The sequence below is a fragment of the Nyctibius grandis genome, chromosome 4, assembly GCF_013368605.1.
Source record: "Nyctibius grandis isolate bNycGra1 chromosome 4, bNycGra1.pri, whole genome shotgun sequence".
NCBI classification, from domain to species: Eukaryota; Metazoa; Chordata; class Aves; order Nyctibiiformes; family Nyctibiidae; genus Nyctibius; species Nyctibius grandis.
This window is the reverse complement of record NC_090661.1, coordinates 25,651,308-25,679,136: the sequence shown is the minus strand read 5'-3', so window position 1 is coordinate 25,679,136 and position 27,829 is coordinate 25,651,308. Positions and strand designations below refer to the sequence as shown.

The following is a 27,829-nucleotide window of genomic DNA, read 5'->3' as shown; positions in this document are numbered from 1 at the left end:
AACACTGGGCATGAGGTAAGGAAAAGAATACTTTCTGTAACATTTAGATCAAGAGGAAAACAGTCCATGAAAGGAACTTTCTAGCCTCCTATCTTTTCACAGTCCGTGATTTGGTGGGAGTTGGTAAAGCTAGCAAAAGGGGAAAAAAACAAGATTTGCAAAAGTAGTAAAAGTTAACTGCCCATAAACCACCACTTCTCTCGGCTTTTAGGTCAGGCGCCATGATGCTGTAAGATTTTGCCCCACTGCAGGAGTTCAATGTTTCCAAAATGCCTTGAAAAGGTTTATGAGGCCTTGAAATATAACCATTTTCGCACTGGCCGGGGTGACTCTACTTAAATGCTTTCCCTTCTCGATGGCTCTTGGTGTTCCTGGTTTTTACTCCCTGACCAGGTGGGTTAGGGAAGTCTGGCCGAAGAAAAGAACATGGACTAGCTGCTGCAGCAGCACTGGCCTGGAAGCTTGGTGATCTTACTTTTAATCCTGGTTCTGTTACTTATTTACAGGTAAATGCTTGACATTCATTTGATTTCTTGCTTCTACTTCAGCCTCTCAGCAGTATGTGCAATATTTACTTCACAGAGATGTTGCAAGACTTAACCATTCTAGACCTTTCAAATTTTAGGGTGGATAGAAGAACAGAAAAAACCCCTAACTTTATCCTCTCTTATTATTTGTAAAAAGAAACCTTAAACGAATAGAACTACTATACAGCTAACCAATGCTACCGAAGTAACCGACTGTGGCAACCCTTTGCTAAAACACATACCTTCAGCAGAGATATAAAAGATATTACAAGAAATATCTACAGCTCTGCTGTGAATCTAACAGCTCTGGGCATGGAAGTTCATCCACTTCAGGCTCTTAAGTTACATGTGATACCATAATATAATGAAATGTTTTTGAAGTTACTGAGACCTAACAAGTTATTGCCCATCAACCAAGCCACTAAAATTGGTCACAGGCAACCCCTCCCATAACCTCTTTCCATTGTGCAGTAGGATTACATAGCCTACCGAGGTTCAAGATGAACTGAATTATTACATATTTGCCCCATAAGATGCACATTAGGATAGCTGATAATATATAATAATCAGATAGCAAGTTTGAGCTCTCAAGCCCCCTAGTACTCCCCACCCCAAGATAAAATGGAACTGAAGAGAGAGCGTAAGTTCCTCTTTCAGAGGAACAAGCATTTTATAAAAAGTTTCCCAAGACAAATTCGGGTTCAGACTGAGGACCCTATAACCCCAAATTCCTACATTTTTCTGCCTATGAATTGTAATCTGCCCCTCTTTCTGGACATCCTTACTGTTTCTACAGCTGGTTCCCTGTTCCAACAACTTCCTTGCTGATCACACATACAACTTTTAGTATGTAGTTCTTCAGCAGAGATGGTACCAGCTGGGTCAGCTAAAACCAGTGCCATCTTTGTTTCTTTACACAGGCTTACGAGAAACCCTCAGAAGATTTTATACTATCAAGAATTAGACATTAATTTGTTGTTTCTAGAAAGCGATAAGAATTTGGATTAAAAAAAATAGTACTTATTTGGTTTAGGACTCTCGGCAGTATCACACAATCAAGTTCAACACACCTAAAGCTGTTTGGCTCAATCTTCTCTCTCTAATCAGTGAGGGAAAAATAGGGTAATTCAGAGAGAAAATTAGAGCTCTGGTACCTTAAAATGCCTCCTGAACAATCCATTCTCCTCTTATTAAGGGAGCGTGAGAGGACAGAGTAAGTGACCAGCTGTGGGCTTTGATTCTTCTTTCCCTTAAAGCCCTGTTTTCAAAAATGATCTGAGGGCCCTCTCATTTTCCTGAAGAGGCACGAAGATTTGAAATGAGAACAAACAAGAACGTAGGGTACATTTTTCAAAAATAATTCAGGCTATAGAAAAACATAAGAGCCATGCTCTGAAAAGCTGGCTGACTTTTGGGGTGCCAGTACAATTGCCCAAAATGGAAGGCAACCTCTTTAGAAATTGCAATCTTATAGTAAAAATTAGATTCTTGTCCCCATACACAGACTTCTATGTAGGAATTTTAAGAGTTAATCCATTAAATCAATGCAATACTGGTAAAATCATGCTAACTCACCTAAAACTGAAACGCTTTCTGAATTATTTTCATGTTTTATAGAAGATCAAATTAAAAGCACCTTTCAAATTTGACCTAAACTTGTTGAGTTGTGTCTATTTGTCAACAAGGACCTATCCAAGACAAGCAGTAGTGTAGGCATTGTCTAAAAAGTGCTCATAACATCAGCAGGCCACTTTTAAGGCTAAACAATGGGGGTAGCAAGGAATTGCACTTTTGGGGGTGTCTGATCACTTTGGATAAAGACTAATCCATAATTCAACATTTGGTTTCCCCAAAGCTCAAACCAGAAGATTCACCAGAAGGGAAAAAGAGGAATGAACAGAAGAACAATGCAGGGCACATACAGTTGTTTCCAGTTTAGCTAAGGTTTGCTTCTAATGTAACACAACGTTCTTTTAATATTGTTTCTGAATTTTCATTCCATCTTTCAACCCTTGTTTCTGAGCTATGCATGATTCCAAAGTAAAGTCCTGAAAGTATTCATCTATTTAACTTACACAACTTATGAGTGGCCTATAGAGGAATAATCCTTAATTACAAGACAATTCTGCAGGATGAGCAAGCAAAACAATAACTTGTATCATTACAGTCCTACATTTTAAGAAAGAGATTCAAGACAGAGATTTTGTGGTGCTGGTTTTTACTGTAATTCAGTCTCAAAAAATATCTCTTCAAAAGTAAAGCAGCAGGTGGATTTAATCACCTGGCTCAATATTCTCCACTGTAGTAACTTCAGCCATGAAACAAGCACATTTGCCCACTTCAGATACAACGGAGTGAAGACCAACTCTTTCCACTATCCAAATTCCTTTTTTTCCCTTTTTCTTTTTGAAGCTGCTGATTCATAAGGAGACAGAGGTCAGAGTTCAAAATGCTAGTCTTACTTTTCAGATACCAGTCACTTGGGAGTAACTCACTTCTACTGGCTCTCAGTTTTATTGCTGTAAACTGCTTGACAAATGCTGACTCATAAGAGCCAAGGCTAAAGGAAAACATTCGTGCAAGCTCAGATATTAATCTTAAGCTTCTTGCACTGCAGTCTTCCTCAGATTCTTCTCTTTGAAAAAAATCATTTATATCAATTATAGTAATCCCTATGTACAACACCACATACTATGCATATATGAGAACGGTTCTTCGAAACATATCTGTTAAAGTTAACATTTTGAGTCATACTTCCATACTTTCAGATAATTTGTGGGGTTTTTGGTTTTTTGTTTGTTTTAGGGTGGGGTTTTTTTGTTTTGTTTGGGTTTTTTTTAAGGTTTTCATCCTGTTATGAACAAGAGCCTTGTTCTGTTTAAAATCTGGCTCAAATACATGACACAGAAGAAGCTAGTTTTAACAGAATAGTTCTCATTCTCTGTCATGAAACGGTAACATTCTATATGGTTTTGAAATCCTGCATTATCTTGACCCCTAAAATAGAGATTTCCGCTATTTCTCATCTTAGTGATAGTTACTTAGTTTTAAAAATAACAAGAACACAAGACTGGAATAGATAAAAATACCACTTAGCACTGGCATTCTCTCCTCCCTCCATATATTTCTGCACCTCAAACTTGCTTCTTTGATTAATGAGTATGTCAGCTTCACAACTCCGTTGCAGAAGGCAACACTGCATCAGCCAGGAAACCTGACTTACTGCCCTGGCACCCTACAAATCCACTGACAAAATACATTTCAGTTATGGAGCCAACAAATAGGTATCAGCACTATGAGCAGCAAGAAATCACCCCGTTCTCAGCTGTGGCTAGGAATACTGGCACAAAGCACGGAGACAGAGCCAGCAAAGAAAGGAGCAAGATGAGAAAAAAAGCAAAGTTTCACAAAGCACTTAGAGCTTTAAACACATGTAGTGTAAAAATGGCTACCATTTACTGAATTCCCTTTGCTCCCAAAGAGCTTTTAGTTCTGTCTTCCTATTTACAGGCAAATGCCGTGTGTTAACACCACAGAAATAACACAGCTGTAAGAGAGTAATATAGATCCTACTCTGGCTTTCAGATACTCATCTCTACATAATCATCATTGATAATGATGTAAAGACACAAAAAATAGCCCACTCCATTTCCCTCCAGTTTCCAGGAGTTTGTAGGGCTCCCGAATTACTCCAATTTCACCAGGCTGTTACTGTGAAGGGGCAGGCACACCTAATCTGAGGAGTCGTCAAAATTACTTGGATCTGCATCATCCTTTTTATGATGAGTTTGTCCTTTGCACACTCCCTGTTAACCACATGAAGCCAGACCTACAGTGAGCTAGATTTACGCTATTATTGATTCAACTGCAGTCCAGAAAATAATAGAAACCAAATATGTGTATGTAATTGCAGGGAACATTCAACTACTATATGACCAAAAGTTGGGGGGGTGGGAGGATGTTTTAGCCACATTTCTTGACAATGATGGACAGCTTCTGAAACTGCAAGCAATAGGTTTTTAGTCCCAAGGGCATTCCCTTCAAATATGTCTATGTTCTCAGGGTAGATCAGTTTTCCCTGCTGCAGGCATCCTGCTGAGAGGTGAGGTCCCAAGCAAAACACAGGAATCTGACTGCAAGCCTTTGAGGCAGCAGGAGCCAAGGGGGGTTCAAAGACAAGGCTGGCTGGTGCGCAGCACCTCTGAGTATTACAGAGGTTAGAGGTTAGTAAAGCAGGAGCCACTGGCCAATAAAACAGTGTTTGGAGAGCCCACTCTACAGATAAACTGGAGATCTGTTTACACATTTCCCAGCTTTCTGAGTTACACACACTGATGCTTCCCACTGTGATCTTGTCCTATGTCCACCAGCATCTCCCCTCCTCAGCAGCTGCCCTGCTCTCTGCTGGTTGGCTTTATAACATGGCTAAAGGATGCTTGGAAACTTTTAATCAGCATCCAGCATCAAAAATAAATAAATAAAAGCACAACCGCTTTTATTTGTGTCAACTGCTGCAACAAGACCTGTCTTGTTTGAGATTTCCCATGACTGCTGTACTAATGCTGGGAGAATAGAAGCTTAAATTCCCTTGATTAGAGAAGTTAAACACAAAGCAAGCTCAGTGCCAATCACACACATGAAAGGACAGCTTTTTGAAGCAAGAAAAAAAAAAGCCTAGGTAGGGTTACCACCATATTATAGTGGTCGAAAACCACATACCTCAATTTCAGAGCTTAAGCTCTATACCAGGAAGAACTTGCCCTTTTGATGAAGACATGTTTTGCTCAGTTTCCTGTAAGCTATACAGTTCTAATTTATACACATACCCCCATACACACAGTTCTCAACACTGGACAACTTTAACCACAGACATTACTGCCAGCATTGCTTAAATACAGATATATCTTACTGACTTCTATAAGGATAAAAGCTGAAGGACTGGCAGTCATGGGTTTTTTTCCATATCTATGGGAAAAATTCGGTTTAGGACATGGTGCTGCTTTTTTCCTCCACACCTTAAAAATAACTGATCCTGGCTCAAGCTATGTAAAAATACCTCATTCTTCATGACTCAAACTGTGCATAGCTGTATGGCTGTCTGATGAAATAGATAAGTTGACTAATAATTGCTGGTTGTGATAATACTATCTGTCAGTCACACTGCAACAGAACAGGATTGAAAATAATTTTTCACGGACAAAATAATTGATAGACATCAACAAGAGTTATGCATTTTTTCCTGGCAAACATCTGGAATAGCATGCTAAAGAGGAATATTCTTTACTGCGTGAAGCCAGATTTGGTAAAAAAGAGAAGTAATCTCAGATAAACATTAAAGCTTACTACAGAAGTCCTTGTTACCCCAAAAAAGACGGGAACACACCACTGACCAGCGTTTGCATATTTATTCTGTATTAATCTTTTGCTTCACCTGAACAATTAAAAAGGTGAGAAAGGAGTTGTTTTCCCTCTCCCCTTGATACATGTATAACATGGCCTCTGCAATAGACAGAACTCGCACCTCAGGAGATTCCGTGAAGCACTGGCTACTAAACCAAGTACAACAGATCAGAACAAACAAGTGGTGAGAGGAAAGCGCAGAGCCTGGGCTTGGTGCTGGCTAGCTTACTGAAGCATTTCAGATGGTTAATGTGTGTTGCATTCATGCTCAGGCTTAACCTAATCACCAGATTCAGGATCAGGAAAGTTGTTCTCAATGCCTCAACAGACACCATTGATATTTTTTGCTTTTGTATGCTACAACGTTGGGAAGCATTTTATGATAGGCTGTGCTGGGTGGGGGAACTGAGATGAAGTATTCTGTGGACCCCCTGGGATGAGAATTCCATTATCAGCTGAGTCCAGTTGCAGGAAACTGTATTTGATAAGTTTAATCATAATGTAACCACTTCTATCCATGATTCCCTACTCCACCACATCCTGGAATACGCACGCCCTCTATACTCCTCCTCTCCAGAGCATCTGTACAGACTTAAGCCACCAGGATAGAACATGTATTCAAAGACAACTAATGCCAAGTGCCATTTTCATTTCTAAAGAGCATTCAAAATTGTCGGCTAATGCAAAAAGGAAAAAAAAAATAAAAAAAGATAGGCACAGAGGGGAAAGGAAGGAGCAAACCCCTGGATATAAGCTACAACGGATATAAGCTACACCATTTGCAAGCCAAAGGGCATTAGAGTATATTCCTACTATAGGAATATTCCTACAATATTCCTTGCTATTCCTACAATAGCAAGCCCCACTTTTCCATTTGTGACAGACACATAATTTTCCCATATACAAGCATCTAAGAAACAAATATATCTGCACAATTTACAGACGAAGACTAAAGATAAGCTATCTAAAGATTATCTGGCAGCAGATTGTTTCTATAGAACATGTAAAACCTTTGTAACTCAAAAGCCAAACGTTCCTACTGTGTTGTAAGATACATTTGATTTAGTTATTATAACAGGATCCAGGACTTCTAAATGCCATTGCTAATCTAACCTTGTACAAGTTATTTACGCCTCTATCCATTCATCAGTAAAACGGATACAAGACCAAGGTGTATTTACTACTACTATTTAATATATTCAGATGCCAATTGCTACAGCAATGTAGTGCATTTACACTATATAGGTAAATGCTACAGTTGTAACACTTTCAATAATTGCCATCCAGAGGGACCTTGACAGGCTTGAGAGCTGGGCCTGTATGAACCGCATGAAGTTCAACAAGGCCAAGTGCAAGGTCCTGCATGTGGGTCGGGGCAATCCCAAGCACAAATACAGGCTGGGCAGAGAATGGATTGAGAGCAGGCCTGAGGAGAAGGACTTGGGGGTGACAGCTGATGAGAAGCTCAATATGAGCCGGCAATGTGCGCTTGCAGCCCAGAAGGCCATTCGTATCCTGGGCTGCATCAAAAGCAGTGTGTCCAGCAGGTCAAGGGAGGGGATTCTGCCTCTCTACTCCGCTCTTGTGAGACACCACTTGGAGTACTGCATCCAGCTCTGGGGCCCCCAAAATATGAATGACATGGACCTGCTGGAGCGAGTCCAGAGGAGGGCCATGAAGATGATCAGAGGACTGGAGCACCTCTCCTATGAAGACAGGCTGAGAGTTGGCGCTGTTCAGCCTGGAGAAGGCTCCAGGGAGACCTTATAGCAGCCTTCCAGTACCTGAAGGGGGGCTACAGGAAAGTGGGAGAAGGAGTTTTTACAAGGGTGTGTAGTGATAGGATGATGGGGAACATTTTTAAACTGCAAGAGGGTAGATTTAGATTAGATATTAGGAAAAAATTCTTTACTGTGAGGGTAGTAAGACACTGGAACAGGTTGCCCAGAGAAGTTGTGGATGCCCCCTCCCTGGCAGTGTTTAAGGCCAGGTTGGATGAGGCTTTGAGCAACCTGGTCTAGTGGAAAGGTGTCCCCGCCTGTGGCAGGGGGTTGGAACTAGATGATCTTTAAGGTCCCCTCCAAGCCAAACCATTCTATGATTCTATGAAATAGTATAAATGCTAATTAATACCACCAATTTTAGCCACCAGACAGTATTAGCCACCACCAGTTAGAGGCTGCTGTGCTGGATCTTTAAGGTCCCTTCCAACTGAAACCATTCTATGATTCTATGAAGTGGTAAGTGGAGAAAGTGAATTTGATAAAGAAATGTGATGTGGTACAGACTAAGCAGCAGCAGAGGAAGAGTACAGAGTAACAAAGAATGAGTGGAACACCAGGAGAGATGCTTAGTCATCCATTTGTCTGCAGCTAACTGCTTCACGTGCATGACAGAATATTTTCAAACATTCTTTCTAAAAGAAGTACATGCCTTTCCAATTTTTGGATCATCTAGGTTTATATGTAGTCTATCCAAGCTGTGTATAGCAATCTGCAAAGGGTAAGTACCAAAAGTCCACTTCACAACAACATACAGATTCTTAAAATACAGACTCTTAAAATCTTATCTTAAAAAAAACCCAAAAATAATATTGTCTTAAAATAGCATAATTTCCCTCTTACAGCTGAAATTTAACCTTCTATTTAGAAGCTGCAAACCTAGATACAAAGGCAGCATAACTGCATCCTATAAAAATTATTCATTGAGGTGCTGATTGCTCTCAAATTTCTGAGCTCTTTCTCAGAGATGCTACGAAGACCACTCTGTAATACAACAAGCATGAAAACAATTTTCTTCATTCTGGAAAGCAACAGAGCAGGACAGACAGCAGGAAAAAAAATCTAGGCTACAGATATTCTCTGCAACAAATGGAAGAGGGGAGGGGGGAGCAATGAAAGTCTCATATATAAATGCCAAGGATTCTACAACTCCCATGGTGATCCTGGCAGTAAGCCAGGAAAAGTTTTCTCTTTCCTTTGCTGTTTGCAGCAACAAATATTTCCTCTGGGGGAGGGGTGAGAGGGCTGAAACTAACTTCACTGCATCTGATAAGATGGCAAATTGTCCAGGCCTGACATTTATGGGGGACCCGGAGCTCCACTGAAGCACTCTGGGAGGATTAAAGCAGGGTTAGCCTCTCCAATTGCAGTCTTTCAAATGCTACAAATGACAGACTGATGAAAGTTCGTTTAAATTTGATAATGATGAGTCTAAAGAACCCCAAGACAGAAGCTGTCCCCTGTCAGAGAAAGAACTGCAGCTGGAATCTGAACATTCTCATTAAAAGGACTTGTAAAAACCTAACTATGCTCAAAGAGCTTCCAGTGTCCAGATATTGAAATGAAGTTGTGTTTAATTGGCTAACAAGAACTAAATCCCATCTCTTTTATGTGAGGTGCACCACCCACAGGAAAACTCCACCACCCATTTGCTTTAACTCTATCCAGGACCGGTTCACCGTTAAGAATGGGATGTTTCACACGCCTGTGGCGATTGCCTGGAGCCAGCAGAAAGGCTCATATAGCTGTCAACAAGCTGATAAGAGTTGAAATGAACTCTACAGAGCCCTCTTTAAAGAAGAGCCAAAGAAGCACATTAAATGAAAGGGAGGAGGAGTCAGAAAAGCCAGCCACTCATGTTGTTTTAACGTGGCACTAAAATAAGTCATTGATTTATGCATGTGTCTTCAGCTCTGTTTGACCTGGAGTCTGAACTTTTCTTCAGGTCAGGGCTGAGGCACATGGAACGTGCACTAGAAAAACCACAATACCTTGTCCAGGTATTCTGACTGTAGGAACAAACATCGCAAACTACATGTTTTCTACCCACATTTTTTAAACTAAATTTATATCCCTTTTTAGTTTGTAATTGTCCACATGGGCTGAAAAGACAAGAGGTTCTGATTAACTAAAACTTGTTAAAAGTTTTATTAATTATAATAAAAATCAAGAATGCTGCGTGACTGCTATTTGAGAGAGTATCCTGTGGGGCTTCAGGAAAGTGAATTATCCATTCATACAAAGGAGGAAACTATACATTATGGTCAATATTGTCTCACTGAAGTGTCTGGCAGCCATTGAAGCTAAGACACATTTAAAAAACCCACTGTTGATCTGACAAGGTTATTCCACAAGGCATTATAATACCAAGGTCTCCTGCAAACCTGAGTCCTGAAGTTGCATCACTGCAACAGCACCAGGTCTGACCAAATGGTCTTCTGCTCCTGTATTCTGTCTCTGACAATGGTCCGCATCAGGTACCTTAGGAACTCCTCCAACACAGCCATAGCAAGCATAAGCCACCACTTCCCCGAAGTACTCTTCAGCTTCCAGAAGTCTGCAACTCAGGAACTTATAAGTCAGAGGGTATATCTTTGCATTCATCTCTGACAGGTTTTCCTTCTGTAGATTTCTTCATTCACCCTATATGCCAATAAAAACCCTTCACTCACACGAAATGCTGAAGTAGCGAGTCCTACAGACTACCTACCAGTTCTGGAAAAAGATCATCATCTTTTTTATTTTTTTAGATTCCAAATAATGCAAGTCCTAGGAAACATCAAATAAAATTGTATCGAACAATGTACAGTCACATACATTCACTTTCTTCATGACCTTCTTATTTTATAGTTCTGTATTATATTCTTGCTCTCCATCTTATCCCCCATCATTCATTTTCAAGATGAAGAGTGTTAGGCTATTTAATCACTCTTCTCGTGAAACTTTTTATCACCCTTGTTCTATTATATCCTTTTTAAGATGGGAGAACCATAACTATGGACTGTATTCAGGGTGCAGACATACAACATATTGACGAAGTGGCATAGTATTTTCCATTTTGTTCTCTACCTCTTTTCTAAAAGATCTTCATATTACTTTTTTTGACCATAACTGACCATGGAATTTATATTTCCACATATGGCTCTAAGAACTCTTTTCCAAGTGACTGCAGCTAGCTGAGAGGCATCGCTGTCTATGAGAAGGATGTTTTAAATTGCATATATACCCCTTTCTTTGTATACTGAATTTAATTTGTCACTTTATCATTTGGCCATGCCGTACCTGAATTTCTTTGGCCTAAGATGTGCTGGTTCCAAATAAAACATTTCCCAAAGCAGAATCATTCAAAAGGGGTAACTGCAAGGGGTTTTTCTATTACTGTTAGAGCTTGAGCTGCAAATTTTCCCTTAAAAAGCCGTGCTGTTCTGGGGTGCTTACCTTCTACACAGCTACCTAATATTATAGAATTCCTTCTCTCCAACATCTCCACCTCTCTGTAAGTTTGTCTGAAATTGGGCAGAAAGAGAAATCAGAAGAGAAGTATGCATGCACATTGTATGTGATCATACCCTTGTTTCCCTAGGAAACCAGGATGAAAAGAATCCCTGCACTCAAGAACACTAGCTCTTCATTCTTGTACCATTAGAGTACACAAAGTCACCCAGCCTTCCAGACTAGATATTAATTCAAAAGTTTTATTTCTGTGAGGTGGGGAGGGTTATAAAGTCAAAAAGGAACATGCACGCAAAGCCTTCTTTTGGAAATAAACTCCTTACCTAAAATCCATTCAGTGAGAAAGAATGCCTAAATAAACAGAGGAATAACTCTTCTATTCCCATTGCATAGTACTTTCATATTCTGATCCTATGCCTTAATGAGCCTATCTGTGTTGAAAGACTTCAAAGTATGTTGATATTTAGTGAGGAATAACATTTACAAAATATCTGTATATTCAGATAGACATACTCATCTCACAAAAAGAAGAGAAAAAAGGCACAGAGGCTCATATATAAGTTAAGGAAACTTTCATACAAGTTAAAGACATTTATGTATCACCTACAATGGTGAAATATGTTTCTAGACATTAACAGGCTTTCAAAGCAAAACATTAGAAAAACTCTATTGAGAGGGAAACTATACAAGGCATGGGATAAGCAGACACCAGTACAGTTTTGTTTTGCTTTTTTTTCCTTTACCTATTTCACTCTTCTTCATTAGCAAGAGAAAATTTCAAATTTCACTCTCTATCATATAGGTCTATTGCACTTACTTCTCTTTCTTGCCCCTCCACTTCTAGAACTTTGCTATTACCTGGGTGCTGGTTTGTGCTGCAGAGAAAAGGAAAGCATAAGGATGCAGCATCAAGTCTGCTGGATCAGTAGCTGTGCAGCTGAGCTGCTTATTGACTTGCCTCTGGGCACTTCTGCCAGCGTTTCAGACTCCATATGGAACTATTTGTGAGAGGGGGATGGTTCAAGGAAGCTTCAAAGAAAACGAGAATGACAACATTACCGTAGAAAACAGACAAGACAGCAATCCCAGAGATGCCTAAGTTTCATCCAGACTGCTATTAATTTTAGCAGCTCAACTAGCAGAGGCTCTCTTTGACAGTCAATATGTTGGAGTTTACAAGAACTACCATATGCTAGTCTCCAGTTCTCCTGGACATAGGGTGTACATGTAGTACTGAAAATATGTAACATTCACAACCGTGTAGACTAGGCTATGAGCACAGAAACTATTCCCTTTTGTGAGGAAAGACAGGAAACTGAACCAGGAATTGTTATGGGGAAAATGTTCTGCAAGTTTGAACAATAAAAGCATAAGTCAATATGGCTAGTCTCCAGAGATCTCAGCACAATCTGGTATGATGCAGGACAGTAGAAATTAATTCTGATTTCCCACACTCCAGCTCTGCCCAAACCACTAAACCTCTCTCCTGGTTTATGCCATGCACTGTCTGACAAAACAACTGAGCAAAATAAAGTTCTATTATAGAAAATCACAGCCTAGGTCATCCCAGCCATAGATCCTATCAGATGACGACTCTGAAGCTAAAGCACCTGTATTTCATCCTCTTCATTACAGTATTCTGCGATGCTCACGATCAGTACACAAACTATATAAAAATATTTTAAAATACGGGTTCTTATATATTTTAAATGCAATGACTTCTCTTTAAGAGCCTTCCTCTCTTCTCCAGCAGATGTATGGCTAGAAATACTTCCAGAAACAAAGGAAAAATTAAGAATAGATAAAATTTTACTCATAAAAAGCAAACAATCTATTTCAATTTGGGAAAAAATTATATATACATATATATATGTGTGTGTATATATATATATGTATACATATTTTTTTAACCTTGATGCATGTTCTCCAGAGAATCAACTGCAATAAAATACTGCAAAAAGAGTACCTAATCAACAAAGAAAACTGATAAGCTAGCATTTACAATAAAATTTGTCTTAATTACAAGGTTTTCCAACTAAGGATAAGAATTATGTCATAATCAAGACAACCACTGAAACCAAAGTAGTCGGACAGCAAAGCTCCAGTCCCGCAAAGCTTATCAGACCCATAAAGTCTGATAGGTATGATGAATGCACGCTTCATCCTACTAAAAAACAGAAGAAATTTAGAGCAAGGATTTGTTCTGTTTGGCTAAAAAGAGGATGATCTCAACCATACTCATGTCAGAACATGTCAACTGGTTTCTTAATTTACTGAAAAAGTATGTTAATTGGCAGGTACTGGCAAAGCATGTTTCAAAAGTCTTTATCAAAAATGTATTGTCTCCCCTGTGGAATTTTATGTGCAACAAAACCAGTTTTTGAAATAAAACCTAAACACATCCAAACTGCAAAGGAAACAATGAGATGTTGTAAAACAATTTTCATATCAATTTTAATAAAAGCTCTTTGCAAAGATCACTTTTTCCTCACTTTAACATCAGTTGTGGACCAATCTTTTTGGAACTGTTATATCAAACTCCAAGTGTTTCACTACGTAAAAACAAGAAAGAACATGATCACTGTGATCTAACCACCTTTGTTCTGTCTCGATAAGCACAATGCTTGGTGAAAACTAGAATGGACTTCAAAAAACCAAACATTCCACAAGACCAGTTTCAGTCAATCCTCTTCCACTTGACAAAAAAACAAGCATCAAAATATTATATATCAAGTGTTATTAGCCCTTGAAGTTGAAGCAGCAAAGGAAAGTGGTTTAAATATTATTGAGAAACATGGGTTACTTGCAAAACCAGAATATTTTGAAGCTTCTGTCGCACTTCCATGGCTAAGCAGAATAAAGAACTGCTATAGATCACATCTGAAAACATGTATAAATCATTCCAGTTCATTTGTAGATTCATTCTATAGATGGGTATTAGTTGAGTTTCATTTTAGTAATTCCTTGCACGAGAAACAAAATAGAGCACTTATGAAACATTCACTTTGCTTCTGAACTACCCTTAACACTCCTCAAACTGGAGGCTGAAGAACTACCAGCCTCCTCAAAAGGTTCATTCCAACTTCAAATTCCCTCTTCTCCCATCATCACTTTAGCCTTATTTTGTGAATCTTTATTCATTAATTCCTGTACATTGTCACTGAAGTGAAGACATTGAAAAAAAATGGGAAGACATTTTGTCTACCCAAAAAGTTCTACGATACTTTCCCAAACAATTTAAATCAAAAGACAGCAAGTAAAGTGTGCAACTGCTCCCTACTGTGAGACTGACGAGGAGGAAGGAAACAAAAATCTGTAGCACAGGAGGAATATTAGTGCATATTTATCAATGAGGAAAAGCAATCAGGTTAACTGGTACTCCACACAATATCAGTCACTAAGTACTTTTTCACCATATCAGATAGCTAGAACATAGAACCATGTATCAGCAAGGGAATTTCAGATGCTTAGACTGGGACTTTACCTTGTAAACAAGGCTGACAGGCATGAAATGTATGGATAACATGTTTACGTATCCTCAATATGCAGACAGAAACAAATTCACAAAGACAAGAGACAGACCTTGTGATTTCATCCTGATACACTTACTACCAGAACACACAACTATATTCTCAACAAAAGCATCAAGATGTGAGAGGAAGCTTTAGAAAAACATACTTCCCACCTTCGGTCAATAGAATCAGAGTTTCCAATATGTTCAGTGATGCTTTGGGCCCAATGACAACAGCTACTGCAAACCATCTATAATCTTGTAAAAAAATTCACTCCAGACACAGACTAGAACTGCATTTTGGGTATTAAAATATCTTCTATTTTAACTTAATTTTATGGAGTTACAGATAATATAGATAACATGTACCATTTGAATTAAGGGGGTTTTGCTAGTTTCATTGCGAATGTTTAGGGGGGTTTTTTGCTTGTTTTGGGGCTTGGGGGTTTTTTGTTTTTTTTGGGGGGGGTTTTGTTTGTTTCTTGGTTTGTTTTTGGTTTTTGTTTTGTTTGGGGTTTTTTGTGTGGTGTTTTTTTTTTAACAAACTAGTGGTTTTTTCCTGATTTCACACTTTAAAATCACTGTTTAAGCTGTCCATAATGTCAAGTGCATTCTCTACAGAACACTATCCTGAAATGATTATTTTATGGTATTAGTAAAATGGACAACAAGAAAATCAACACACACTTTAACAGACTGTTAATGTCAGTTTTAAACCTTTATTAGGCAAAACTCCCTAATGTTTAACATCTCTACGCTCATGTTAGAGAAAAAAAAAATGAAGCAAAATCATGTTTCTAGGAGCTGTAACAGCAAAGCTACTTTTTCACCTGCCACCCCTGGTGGCAACTTGGTGCTGCCAGGGGGCCCCACCAAATCGGCTCATTTGTGTGAAGGGACTTAAGAGAAATGAGACCCCTGATGGCTGCTGTGATATTTGCAGACTCTCTGTACAGAGAGTAAAGTGAACCTGGCAAAGGAATTCAGGTGTGAAAAGATATTTACTGCTAAATTTGAGTCTTTTCTCCACATATATCCAGTATTAATACACACTGTGCAGCTTTTAGCACTGTCTAGGTAGGAATAACTAGAGTTATTCTATAACTAGTTGTAGGTTACACCCTCAAAAACCATGCCTTGGGTCACTTTTTACAAGGACCGCAGAAAAGATTACTTTGTCACTAAGGCTGCGTAAGGGAATTTCAGAAATATGCCTTCACAGTTCTTGCAGAAATTCAACTACATGTGTCTTTAAAAGTCACCTGAGATCAGATAGTTTACTACTTCCCTACATACCTAGCTCTTACTTTCTCTATGCCTCCGTTCCTCATCAGGAAAAACAATGATAACAGCATCTCCTTACCTTACAATAATATATGCTCAGGTACAATCAGGTGACAAGGATGAAAGATCCTAGATACAAGTTGACAATATAAGTGAACATCTTCTTCAATGGCCCAAAAATGTAATCTATATCTTCCAACAACAAAAAGAAACAACATGGTTGAATCCTACCCCCTAATCTGACAACAAAATTCTTCACACTTTGTGAAAATCCTCATATGACTAACAGTCCTCATCTGTTGAGCTTGCATTTTATGTGTGAACTCTAGAATTTACACAACTGATTATGATAGCGTCCATAACAGCAAAGCTAATAAACAGGAATTGGCATCAACTGGAGTAAACTAGAAGACATTTCCTTTTGTCTATATACCCAGCTGACACAGTTAGTTTGTTATCTCAGCTCTTCCAGTCACCAAATAGGTAAAATTTCCCTCTCAGAGGAATTGTCATCTTAGTTAAAATATTTAAAACATTTTGAACTTAATGCTTCCCTCACATTTTGAGTGATTGAAATTTATCTACAATCCAAAGCTTCTCTTGAGATAAAGACAGACTCCTGAACTTCTTTAATACAACTTAAATACCATGTAGAAAAAAGAAACAAATATACACTGTGATTTCATCAGAAATATGTAAATATATGAGAGTAGGCAGTACACCTGCACTCAGGGATAGCTTCCATCCCAGGGTGCATTAAGAAAGCAGAGGGGACACAAGAAAAAGCTAATTCAATGAAAGTGGAGTTTGACTACATTGGTAGAAATTGGCAGTCACCACTCATGGCAAATACCACATGATCTTTACATGAAAAAGCCAATAGTCAAAACCTCAATATCACATTTCGGGAGATCTGCTTCAACCCAGGATGGGGAGGCATTGATCACTGTGGATGCTAAAGACACTATAATGTATTTCTCAACAGCATGTATATTAACATAGTAGGCTGGAGAAAATCCACTCTGAGTAACTGAAGTCTGCCTACTGAAGTGTTCTTCTGCAATTGCAATCATATGCAATATTGTTAACTTCCTGACCAGATGGGTAATCTAGTATTGATCAACAGCTGCTGTTCGACACGTTTAGCTGCACTGGGTAAAGACACAACATTGGGAAGTAATGGTGAATGCATATGTTTAGCATACAGAAAGAAGAGGGTCGAATAATAAAAGTATTAACATGAGAGTACAATGGATGCTTCTGCATCCCAACAGATTTCATAGTAAGGCAGATGTATGAACCTACACTCCAACTGTAAATAAAGGAAAATAATTTAAACACAGTACATCATTTTACCTGTCGTTGCATCTCTTCAATCTGTCGCTGAGGGACACTTTGCAGAATACTGTACATTTCAGGCATCTTTTCTTCAGGGATGACAACAGAGGCCCTATAAGCAAAAACCAGAAAATCAACAGTAAGATGAGAAGAAAGTTCTACATTAAAAGATGTCAACAGCTTTTCCAACACAGAATCTTGTCCTATTCTAATAAGACACATTGAGAAGATATTAGCAGAAAGAAGCAGTCTTCTCTCAGTGTAATTAATCATTCTGTAGCAGTTCCTTCACAACACCAGCCAGTCTGCCCACAGATAATGCCACAAAAGTCTGTGGACTGATCTGTACAGACAATCTAATAAATACAGAAGGGACAGAGACTCAGAAATCCTGAATTCTCATCTCTGGATTGCTACTGATACATATGAATAATAGCATATACAGTGCTATGTATACAAGGTAGTAATTTTTGTACCTGTTATCCTAAGACCATGTAACTGGGCATAGTGCATGCATGGGAAAACAATCTAAGCTCTAAACACAGTGTACTCAGCTACAAAACAATTATACCTTTCAGTCTCAGATGAACTTAGGAATCATGATACAATACAGAGAATTTAGCATTTACATGATGCAACTTTTAACATATACTTTCCTTAAAAAGAGCCTGAATGCAGACCAGTCCTCACTGAATTCAAGCACAAGATACTAAAGTAAGTCTGTTTTAGAAAAAATATGATTGGCTACAGGATAACCAAATGCTCTGTCATCTCTGCCTCATTTGTTCTCCTCACCTATTTTTGATACATAATATATCAAGGACAAAGACTGCATGTATCTTACTCTGTATTCTATTCCTTGTAACCCCCAGTACACTTGACTTATCACACAGATTTTATTCAAATCACTGAATGCAATGAAGTCTCTTATGCAGTGGTTCAATGTACAATAGTGAAGGTACAGACCTCTTCCAGTCCAGAACCTCAGAGAAAGGTAAAATGTAGGAGTCAGCAATGATGACTGGGACACAGCCAGCTTGAAGAACATCACTTAGCACAGCCTGTCCCAGGCGGGCTCCACGTATAACTACACAGAACGTAGACTCCTGTCAACAAATGGTATCCAACACACAGATGAGGGAAAAAAAGGAAATGTTAGATTTGTATCATGTGTGTGCGTGTGTATGCATGTAGATACGCATTATGCTTTCCTGCCCTCCCCCTTGTAAATAAACAAGTCAAAAGGAAAAGAGGCTTGCTCCGTGCAACCAACGTATTCTGAATTATTAGGTAATCCAAAATAATTGAGCAATTTTATCTTCCAGAGGTTCAAAAATATCATAAGTGGAGAGATGAGGAATCAACTAATGCGACTTATTCTATGCTTTATTTTAATGGCCGAACTTCCGAATCCTAATTGAGAAAATTCAAGCGGAAAAATAAGTTAAACATTGTGGAAGTTTAGCATAACAAGATAAACAACAATCAACGTGAACTTACTGAGTACAAACTGCACGAAGCCAACCTAATTTTCTTCCCTTATAGAGCAATCCAGCTCTATGCATAGTAGAGAAGTAATAGATTTCATATCTCAACTTTGACATCTTTCATTTGACATCTTTGATAGCATTTTCATAGGCAAATTAAGAAATCATGGACTAGATAAAGCCCTGTTAAGCTTTATAGTTACATATAGTTAGCGGTGGCTCACGGGAAAAACAGTGATGGATCAAATAACCTTTCCTAGGTGCAACAGTATTCATCATGTCCCTTAGTTAACCACGTAGCAGAATTAAGACCATACTTATTAGATCTGACAATCCCTATGATTTTGTAGAATTAGCAAGCATAATGGATAACAGGATTAGAGTTTGACATTATATGGATAAATTGACCAAAAAATATCGATACATACAGGGTTCAACACTTAGATAAAAATAACCAACTGCATAAATATAAAGCATGAAGTAACTGTCTAGGTTTTCCACTTTGCAGAAGAAGACATCTCCTACAAAAGGACATGAAAAGAAAGGGTATTCTCGTGTCAGCAATGTTGTGCAGTTGAAAAAACAAACCACTTCACCCACAGGTTGTATTAGAATGCAAAAAGAAGTACAATCTGAGACCTGAAGGAATCACTAACTCTTCTCGGTAATAAAAGACCTCAGACAGAGCAGTGTGTTCAGTCTTGGGCAATGCACTTCCAGGGGTAAAAAAAAGGATGATTACTTACCTTGAAAGTACAAGGAAATATTGACTATATCAATACTACTTATTGTAAAGAGGTAAGGGCTGGAGGAAGATGGCTAAAGGGAGCTTCAAAGATATAAAAAGTTGTTGCAAGAAGCAAGAATATAATCCACTTACTCATGTCCACAACACACAAGACAAAAAGCCATGAGTTTAAACTGCAGCAGAGAAGACTTCTTGACCATGGTGCACTTACCCTGTAAACAGGGACTTTAGTTCCCACTGCCACTAAGGAATCTTGCTAGATTCAAGATTGCAAAATAAATGCTTGTAGAGTTTAGCTACACGAACAAGGAAAAAGCCCAAGTCAGTATTATCCCTAAGTCTAAGAAAGAAAAATTATAAAGTTGATATAGGGACTCCCACAGATAAGAAAACTTCTTTCCAGCTTGCGTTCTGTGGTCTGAGGAAAAGAAGCCAGGAGGCTCAGCAGGGCAGCAAAACATCAAAATGGAACTAGGAAATACAAGGGGGGTTGCTGTCTCTTCACTTGTTTCCTAATGCAATCGTAAGACCTGTGTTCATACCCAGAGAGTACTAAGAGCCTTGAAAAATCTCAACCAAGAGAAGACTGCAAAGAGGAAGCATTAGCAACCCAAAAGCCCAACAGCCTGTCTAGTAGGAAGTCTGTAAAGGCAGTGCTGGAAAGGATGAACTGTGATCGAAGTCCCCCTTCCCCCACTCTCACACAGGAAGAGAAGAAAAAGAAGGGTGTGGGGAATGGAAGGAGCAGAGAGATCGAACATACATTTTAACCATTGACTCACTAGATCACACAGCAGCAGGTGGAAGAGACTCTAGTAAGGTCTGGGAGAGAAAAAAAAAAAGCCGCCCAGATGTGGACACACATGTTCATCTGCCCAGATAACCATTTTTCCTGTCTAGACAAAGGTTACTATAAATACATCTCCTCGCATCACCACTGTTATCAGCCAGACATTCCAAAGGGAGATGCAGGACTCTACAAAGGAAAGTATTTTAACAATCTCGGCATGTGCCCGCTCTCTCCTGAGTTATAAAATCATACATAGCAAGATATAGATATAGATTCCCTAACTTGCTATCCTTGAGCAATCCAGTCTGTATTTAAAGAACTAAAGCAAACTTTTTTTTTTTTTCCTTTTGGCTGAAAGTTTAGGACTCAGGGTGACCCTTTCCTCCCTCTCCCCTTCCTCCACAAAGAATTTTAAACATATTTCCTACAAAACATAACAGGAGGGGTAGAAACTTTGCCTTTCCTCAGCTTGTTTGTTATTTTATCATCATTTGCTGAAGTTCAAAGACAGATGATGTGCTGGTGGCCACAGACAGAGCACAGTGGCCTATAGCATAACTCACTTCACCACACTGCATGCCAAAGCACCTCTCTGTTAGCGAATTGCCAAGAGACACGGGGGCCTGAGAACGTCGTCTAGTTTTATCTTCGCTGACACATCAAAAGGCCTCTGGAAGTTGGGCCAAAGCCATGAAACACATTTCACCTAGATGTTTTCATAGCTGCATGCTGACAAGTCTTCTAGATCAGTCTGTCATATCTATACAAATAATTTTGTAGGGTTTCACTACTAAGCTGCATACAAAAAATATAAGCTGAGCAATTCTCCTTAAATGCAGCACTCTTTTTGCCCCTAAATAAATCCACGCATAAGCTCTTTAAAGTTCATTTTAATCTTCCCTCCAATTGACAAAGCCATCCTCTATTCCAAGCTTCATCTAGCAAGGCCTGGACTGTCATATGTGAGAAATCAATGACAAATTCACGCCTGCTGAAGGCAATTTTGCCAGTTATTCTGGAGAGTGTAGATTCCAATGCTCTCCCCCAGTTTTAAAGGGAGCAATTATGTCTGCCTCCAAAAGTTTCTCCTCCCACTACTGCTGGATTTGGCAGTACCTTCATATCATTTTTTAAGTTTACGTGACATTGTCGTGTGTTACTAGAAGACCACCATGACCAATCTCATGAAGTTGTTACACACAAGCAGTGTTTTCAAATTGCAGCGTAGTCTGCATATCAGTTTGAGTACATAGTTCTTGGCCCTCTTAAAAATAAGAGTAAAGTTAGGACATAATATCCAAGGTAACATAACAAATTATGCAGTTTCAAAACATAGCCAGCAAGTTAACTAAATACAAGGAAGTACCCTACCACTGCTAATCAGGAACAGCTCCACAGCTAAGACAGTCACCAAGGAGAACAGAAGTTTGCAGGAGAGACAACTTTACCTGAAGCACTTGAGGATAATCAAAGACTTGATTCTTGTGACAGCGTTTGCGAACAGCAGGGACTCCATCTGACAGATTTGTACATTTGTCTAGGATCAACACTGATTCCCCATTCTCAGCTTGAAGAGCTTCCAACTCAGACCGGTATTCTGGGTGCAGAGCCATTTGAGATGACAGAATGAAATACCTGCGAGGACTGAAAAACCACAGCAAGGTTACCTTACAGCACTGTGAGTTTACTTCCAAGATGCTTTAGAACACATTTCCTTCTATCCGGGAAGAGAAGAGCAAGATTAACTAAATGTGGACACACTTCCAAGATCATATTTTCAGCCAAGGCTGGAAAGGGTAATGATGCAATATGATTAAATCTTGGATAGTAAGTGGCTCAGCATTATTTACAACTTTGAATAAATTTGTACTTGGAAACAGTGCTTATTACATTAGAATAGTCACTTGCATTATAACCTCTATTATAAACGGAAATAAACATTATTAAGCTACATATTAAAACAGCTTGCTACTGATGCCAGGATTGTTTGTTCTTTTGTTTGGTGTTTGTGTACTATAACAAAGTAGATAGGACACTGAATGCTGCTGCTAGTTTCTCCTCCCATATATTTTCTCATCAATTTTAACTGAAAAAAGATACTGAACTGACAACTCAGCTACCCTGTGCTTATTCAGTCTTGACATGGTGACAGCAGCAACAGGACAAGCTCATCTCATTAGTTGTGATTCAGTTCTGTCCCTTTTGGGCAACGTAAGGGCAACATTTCCAGAACAAAGTTGAAGGCCCATTATCCCATTCACTCTGAACTCCTACCATGTTCCAAAAATATGAATATTTAAAATATGCCTTAATACTGAAGTGCTTCAAGACACTAATTAACATTGAAGGTAAAACATACAGGAATAGTGTCTCAAATTAGGTGCTCAGTGCTTTAAAAAGTTATGTTAATGTTGGAAAACACCATGTCATGCAATTGCTATATTCATTCTCATCTACTTTCATTTCCTTTTTAAACAGGTCACACTGCTTCACTGCTCCCCACTGAAAGGAACACACAGCGAGTGCCTGCCCTCACACTGCCAAAAGAACACAGGAAACATAAGGCCTGCATTTAGGATTCCAGTTTTACTCCACGTGATGCTATCTTTAAATTACAGCTCTGAAAACACATACAAACACACACTTTATACAGTCAGATCTTTCCTGCAGCTCTTCTCACCTCTTCTACTCATTTTCATGCTGGTCATTTTAGTTGCTCCAATTAACAGATGAGACTTGCACAGAATTTTTTTTCAACATTCTTTTTCCCAAGCCTCCAGCTGCTACCAGCAGCTCTACAGAATATATATTTCTAGCAGAGATGGATTTAAAATATTTTAAACAATCCAACTAAAAAGGCGAGTAAATCAAAATCCCTCAGTTCAGCTCTGTAAGGGTATTAAAAAAGGATTTGCCTTAAAAAAAGGAAATACTGCTGCAGATGAGTGATAATGAATGCCTATAACCAGGTAAAAATTATGCAGGCTTGTTTGTGTACATGTTTAAAACCAAATTTTGCCTTGAAACTGTCATCATCCTATGACACTCAAAATCTAGCTATCAAATCTTGCTACAGAAGAAGGTACGTCCCAGCTCCCAGGAAATAACACACTAGTGTAATGGAATGTAATACTTTACCCCAAGCAAGCCTGAATTCTGAGCATCATTCCCTTGTCACACTCCTGCATAAAGCAATTGCATCCAGGAATGCATTTCCCTCAGCAATGCTAACTGGCCACTAGATGGTACTCCGGAGACCACAGCCTGCTCCTCACAAAAACCCACAACTTTGAGAACACAGAAGCTCCTACACCTTCACTGAACAGACTCATGCGTTGCATCAGCTTCCAATAACAGTTTCTCTTATCCGACCTAAAACCAGACATAGCATTTAGCTGACTACATGGACATGAATAATATGACTGCTTCTCTCTTTACAATTGGTTCTATACACGCTGAAGCCTGTCATCACGTTCATGCTTTCCAGACAGAAATACAAAGCGCGCTTTCACTCTGTGTCAGACTGTAATAATACTCGAGATCTATGAAGAATCAGTTGGGATGCAACTGGATGCCCCTACACTGGTCTGGTCCAGGAGCATCACAAGTAGGAACATAACACGTGTGAGCAAAGCAAACTACTACCGCACAAGTTTGTCCTGTAATTGACCGTGGTATCTTACTTGGAGCAGCCCAGAGCAACAGCAAGAGCACTGACTGCCCTTACCAGAGAAGACAACTGAAGCCAAAGGGCAGTAACTTTCTGTGTCACGTAGCGGCAGCACCCTTTCAATCACAGTTTTCAACTTTAATAATTCATATTCTGTACAGGATGCTGTGAGAAAAAGGGACCTAAAGTTTCTGCATTTCTGAACTTGATCTCCACAACCAGTGGACATGTCATTTACCCCCATTGCCTCAATCTGCCCATCTTTTAAAGCAGAACAGAGGTAAGACCTTGCTACAGTGAAATGTTTTCAGCTGTGTAATTAAGAGGCTTATGAAATATTAAAAGAGCAGTCTTCTGTAACCAATTGAAACATGTTTTCCAGACTTCTACCTACTCTTGTCCTGAAGACATGAATGGATTAGAGAAACCATCACTTTCCAGGGTAGCACATTTTAATGGCTAATTACGTTCCCTGTTAAAATTAGTGCTTTATTTCCCACTTGCTTTACTTCCAACTACAAGACTGGGGGGGTTGTTTGAGTTTATGTCTTACTCCATTACTTTAAAAAAGAAAAAAATAAAATCAGTATTCTAAGTTCTGGATGTAATTATTCCCATAATCAAATCTGCTCTCATTCTTCTTTTTCATGAGCTATCCACACTAACCTCCTTAAGATTCATTCTGCACGAACTTCTTCCCTTCAGAGCTGTATTTACAGGCTTCTCCTGTTCCAAACTCTCAATGTCATTTTGAAAGGACTTCAGAACCACAGAAACATCTAAACTGATTTACAGAGAATGTATCCACAAGACATAACAGAGGTAAAGATCACATTCTCGCTCCTATTGTCCTATTACCCATTCAAAGTTTGCATTGGCTGATACTACCTGAGGCACTCGTGTTGATCCCCATGACCCCTTCCATCTCTTTAAAGTCACAATGGAGGTATAGCACACTCCTTGTATTGAAATAGTGATCTTTTGCCATTACTTTGCTTTTAAGTATCCTAAAATAGTCTGAAGCGATCATTTATTAGGGAATCTAAATCGCTTTGAATTACTGCCCTGCCTTACTTACACTTTAAAGAAACCAAATATATCAACAATTACTTTTATTTATATCTGAAATACCTTGTCAGCTCACTGGAAATATCGAATCTAATTCTACTAGAAACACTGTCGTGCTGTCTTATTTCACAGTTCAGTTTCTGGAGTGGAAAAAACAGAATCACTCCAAAAAATTAGTTCATAGATAAACCACACGTTGGCAGACAAGTCAAGGCCATTAGCATTGGAACCACCATATATTTTAATAGCAAGAGCTATTGGAACCATCATATATTTTAATAGCAAGAGGTATATAGGTTGCCCTATTCACAGGAATTGCTTTACCCCGGTCCTCTTTCTGGCAGATCCACTTCCCCCGACAATGGGCTGTAAACAGGAATACTGACATCGTAGCCTTGCCGGTAAGTCCATGTGGAGAAGCCTCCACCAGCCAGCAGAGCTCTGAAAAACACAAGAAAGCGACTTTTAAACAGTGTACGTGTATCATTCAAACTTGGAGCATGATTTACTGATTGTCATTACCAGAACGTCAAGAAGACGCATGCTCTGAGAGAAGTTTTTCCCTCAGCTTTTGTCAGTGGCATTCTTTCATGCAGTTTTTCAGTTCCCTTTAGTTTTCATGAACAGGGCTTACTGCCAGATTGGATCTAGTCATCAACGGAACACTTACAATTCAGTATGATCACTGAGGAATTGACCATTTTTGCATTAATATAGGGAAATTTAATCAACTGCAGTCATTATGATAATTTTGCATTTTTGCAAGCTTACATGTCCTAAGTCAATTTTAATTTAAAGAAATATATTCTTAATTATTTATACTAGTAAACATATTCCTCAATGCCTGCACTAAAAGTGGGCATAGCACAGCTCTTAAAGTGTTAGAGACAAACTATATTTCAGATACAAGTCCAGGTACAATAACATAGTATTTTGGCAGTGTCCTGGTTTGGCCTAAACCAGGCCGATTTTCCTTTCAGTGATTTTTACTTTCAGCTAAGTCTCCTCTAACTAACTGCATGTTTTTGCAGACAGTGTCTGCTTCCAGGACTGATAACGCTCGAAGTTTGTAGTTATCACTGAGGCACCGGTAGGGATGTTGTGCAGAAAGGCTCTTGCTGTACTTATTCTTGAGAGAAACCAAGGTCACTGCTGAATTCCTCATTGCTTACGAGTGAAGAGCCGAAGGGGGGGTCGCAGCTGCAGTGGGAAGCAGACAGGGCAGGTGACCCAAAATTGACCAACGAGGGTATTCCATCCCATACACGTCATTCTCGGTATAAAGTGGGGGGATCACGAGGGTCTCGCTCTTTTTCTGCTATGGCCGGTGTCCAGGGAGGACTCCGTCTGTTTTCCTGCTGCCCCCGATCCCGATCCGTGCGTTCCTGAATCCAGCTCTCGACCGTCGCTAGGCCCCAGGCTGGGCCTTCCCGGAGCCTGCCCTGCAGTGCCGGTGGTGACGTGGCTGACTTCAGGGGAGCTCAATCTTGGTTTTGTATATATATTTGTATATATTTGATTATTTCTATTATTATTATTATTATTATTATTTTCATTATTATAGTTTATTAAAACTGTTTTAATTTTCCAACCCAGAAGTCTCTCTCCCTTTTCCCTTTTCCCTTCCCTCTGGGGGGAGGGGGGGGGGGGGGATAACAGAGGGCATCTGCCGCAGGTTTAATCGCCAGCCCAGCTTTAAACCGTGACAGATTTATTGGCGCCCAACGTGGGGCTCGAGAGAAGCTCTGACAGGTTGCTCTGATAAGTCGAATCCCAGCTCCCGTGGGAGGAGACCCGGAGAGCTCAGCCAAGAGAGTATCAGATTTCTTCCTTTGAGATTTACGAGGGGTTGGAAATTAAAACAGATAGCTAAGATGATAATGTTATTTGTGAGCCTTGTGTTACCTCTTTTCTTTATAAGGCTTGTTTTAGAGTTATGTGTAATGATACCTTACTTGCCGTATGCGCTGTGTGTTAGTGCTTTCATGTGGTTTAACAGGGCGTGCTGGTCGAAATGTGTCTTTTTGGTATGGGTTTTGATACTGATTTATGTCATGATAAACCGGGCAGTTATTATTCCGATCTCTTATCTCTATGATACAATGATGGGCAGCTTTGATCGCGAATCCGTAGCTGCGCACAACCGGGCGTCTTTAACTGATTTTGATAGTATCTGCTCCTTTTTTGCCAAGCTGATTCCTGCAAAATTCGAACAGGGCATGTCGTTATTTTCGTGTGTCCTGAATGCATTACTGGTGTGCTATGTGATTAGATGTCGGTGCAGCAACAGCGGGAGGTATCATGCTGCCCCTGTAACCAGGAGAAAACACCGAAAGAAATCAACTAGTAAAGTGAAGGATGATGATTCAGAGGCTTCTAAGGCAGAGCCAGCACGGGACCCAGGTGAGGGCCCTTCTCAGTCAGAGTCAGGGCCTGACACAGAGGGGGGTTTCCTTGATCGTCTTTTTAAAGAAGGCCCATTACACAAGAAGGACAAGAAAGGTCCTTCTAAAGCAGAACAATCACAGGAGGACTCGGACTCGGAAGTAGAGATAACCTACCACTCCTTATCCCTGAAAGAACTGCGAAATATAAGAAAAGATTTTAGTCGTTATGACGGTGAGCCAATAATTACCTGGTTGCTCCGATGCTGGGATAATGGGGCAGATAGCATAGAATTGGATGGCAGAGAAGCCAGACAGTTGGGATCCCTGTCCAGAGATGGTGGTATTGATAAGATGCTTCCAAGAAGGTCGAACAGTATCAGTCTCT

General features: G+C 39.5%; 1 protein-coding gene across 1 annotated transcript in view; it reads right to left on the bottom strand.

The window, feature by feature from the left end:
• The window catches only part of EXT2 (exostosin glycosyltransferase 2), a 91,342-nt gene that overhangs the window by 51,084 nt on the left and 12,429 nt on the right, over positions 1 to 27,829 (bottom strand). Inside the window, 4 exon segments of the mRNA XM_068399495.1 lie at positions 17,313 to 17,406; positions 18,261 to 18,400; positions 21,768 to 21,963; positions 25,382 to 25,498. Coding sequence (XP_068255596.1) covers positions 17,313 to 17,406; positions 18,261 to 18,400; positions 21,768 to 21,963; positions 25,382 to 25,498 — 547 coding nt within the window.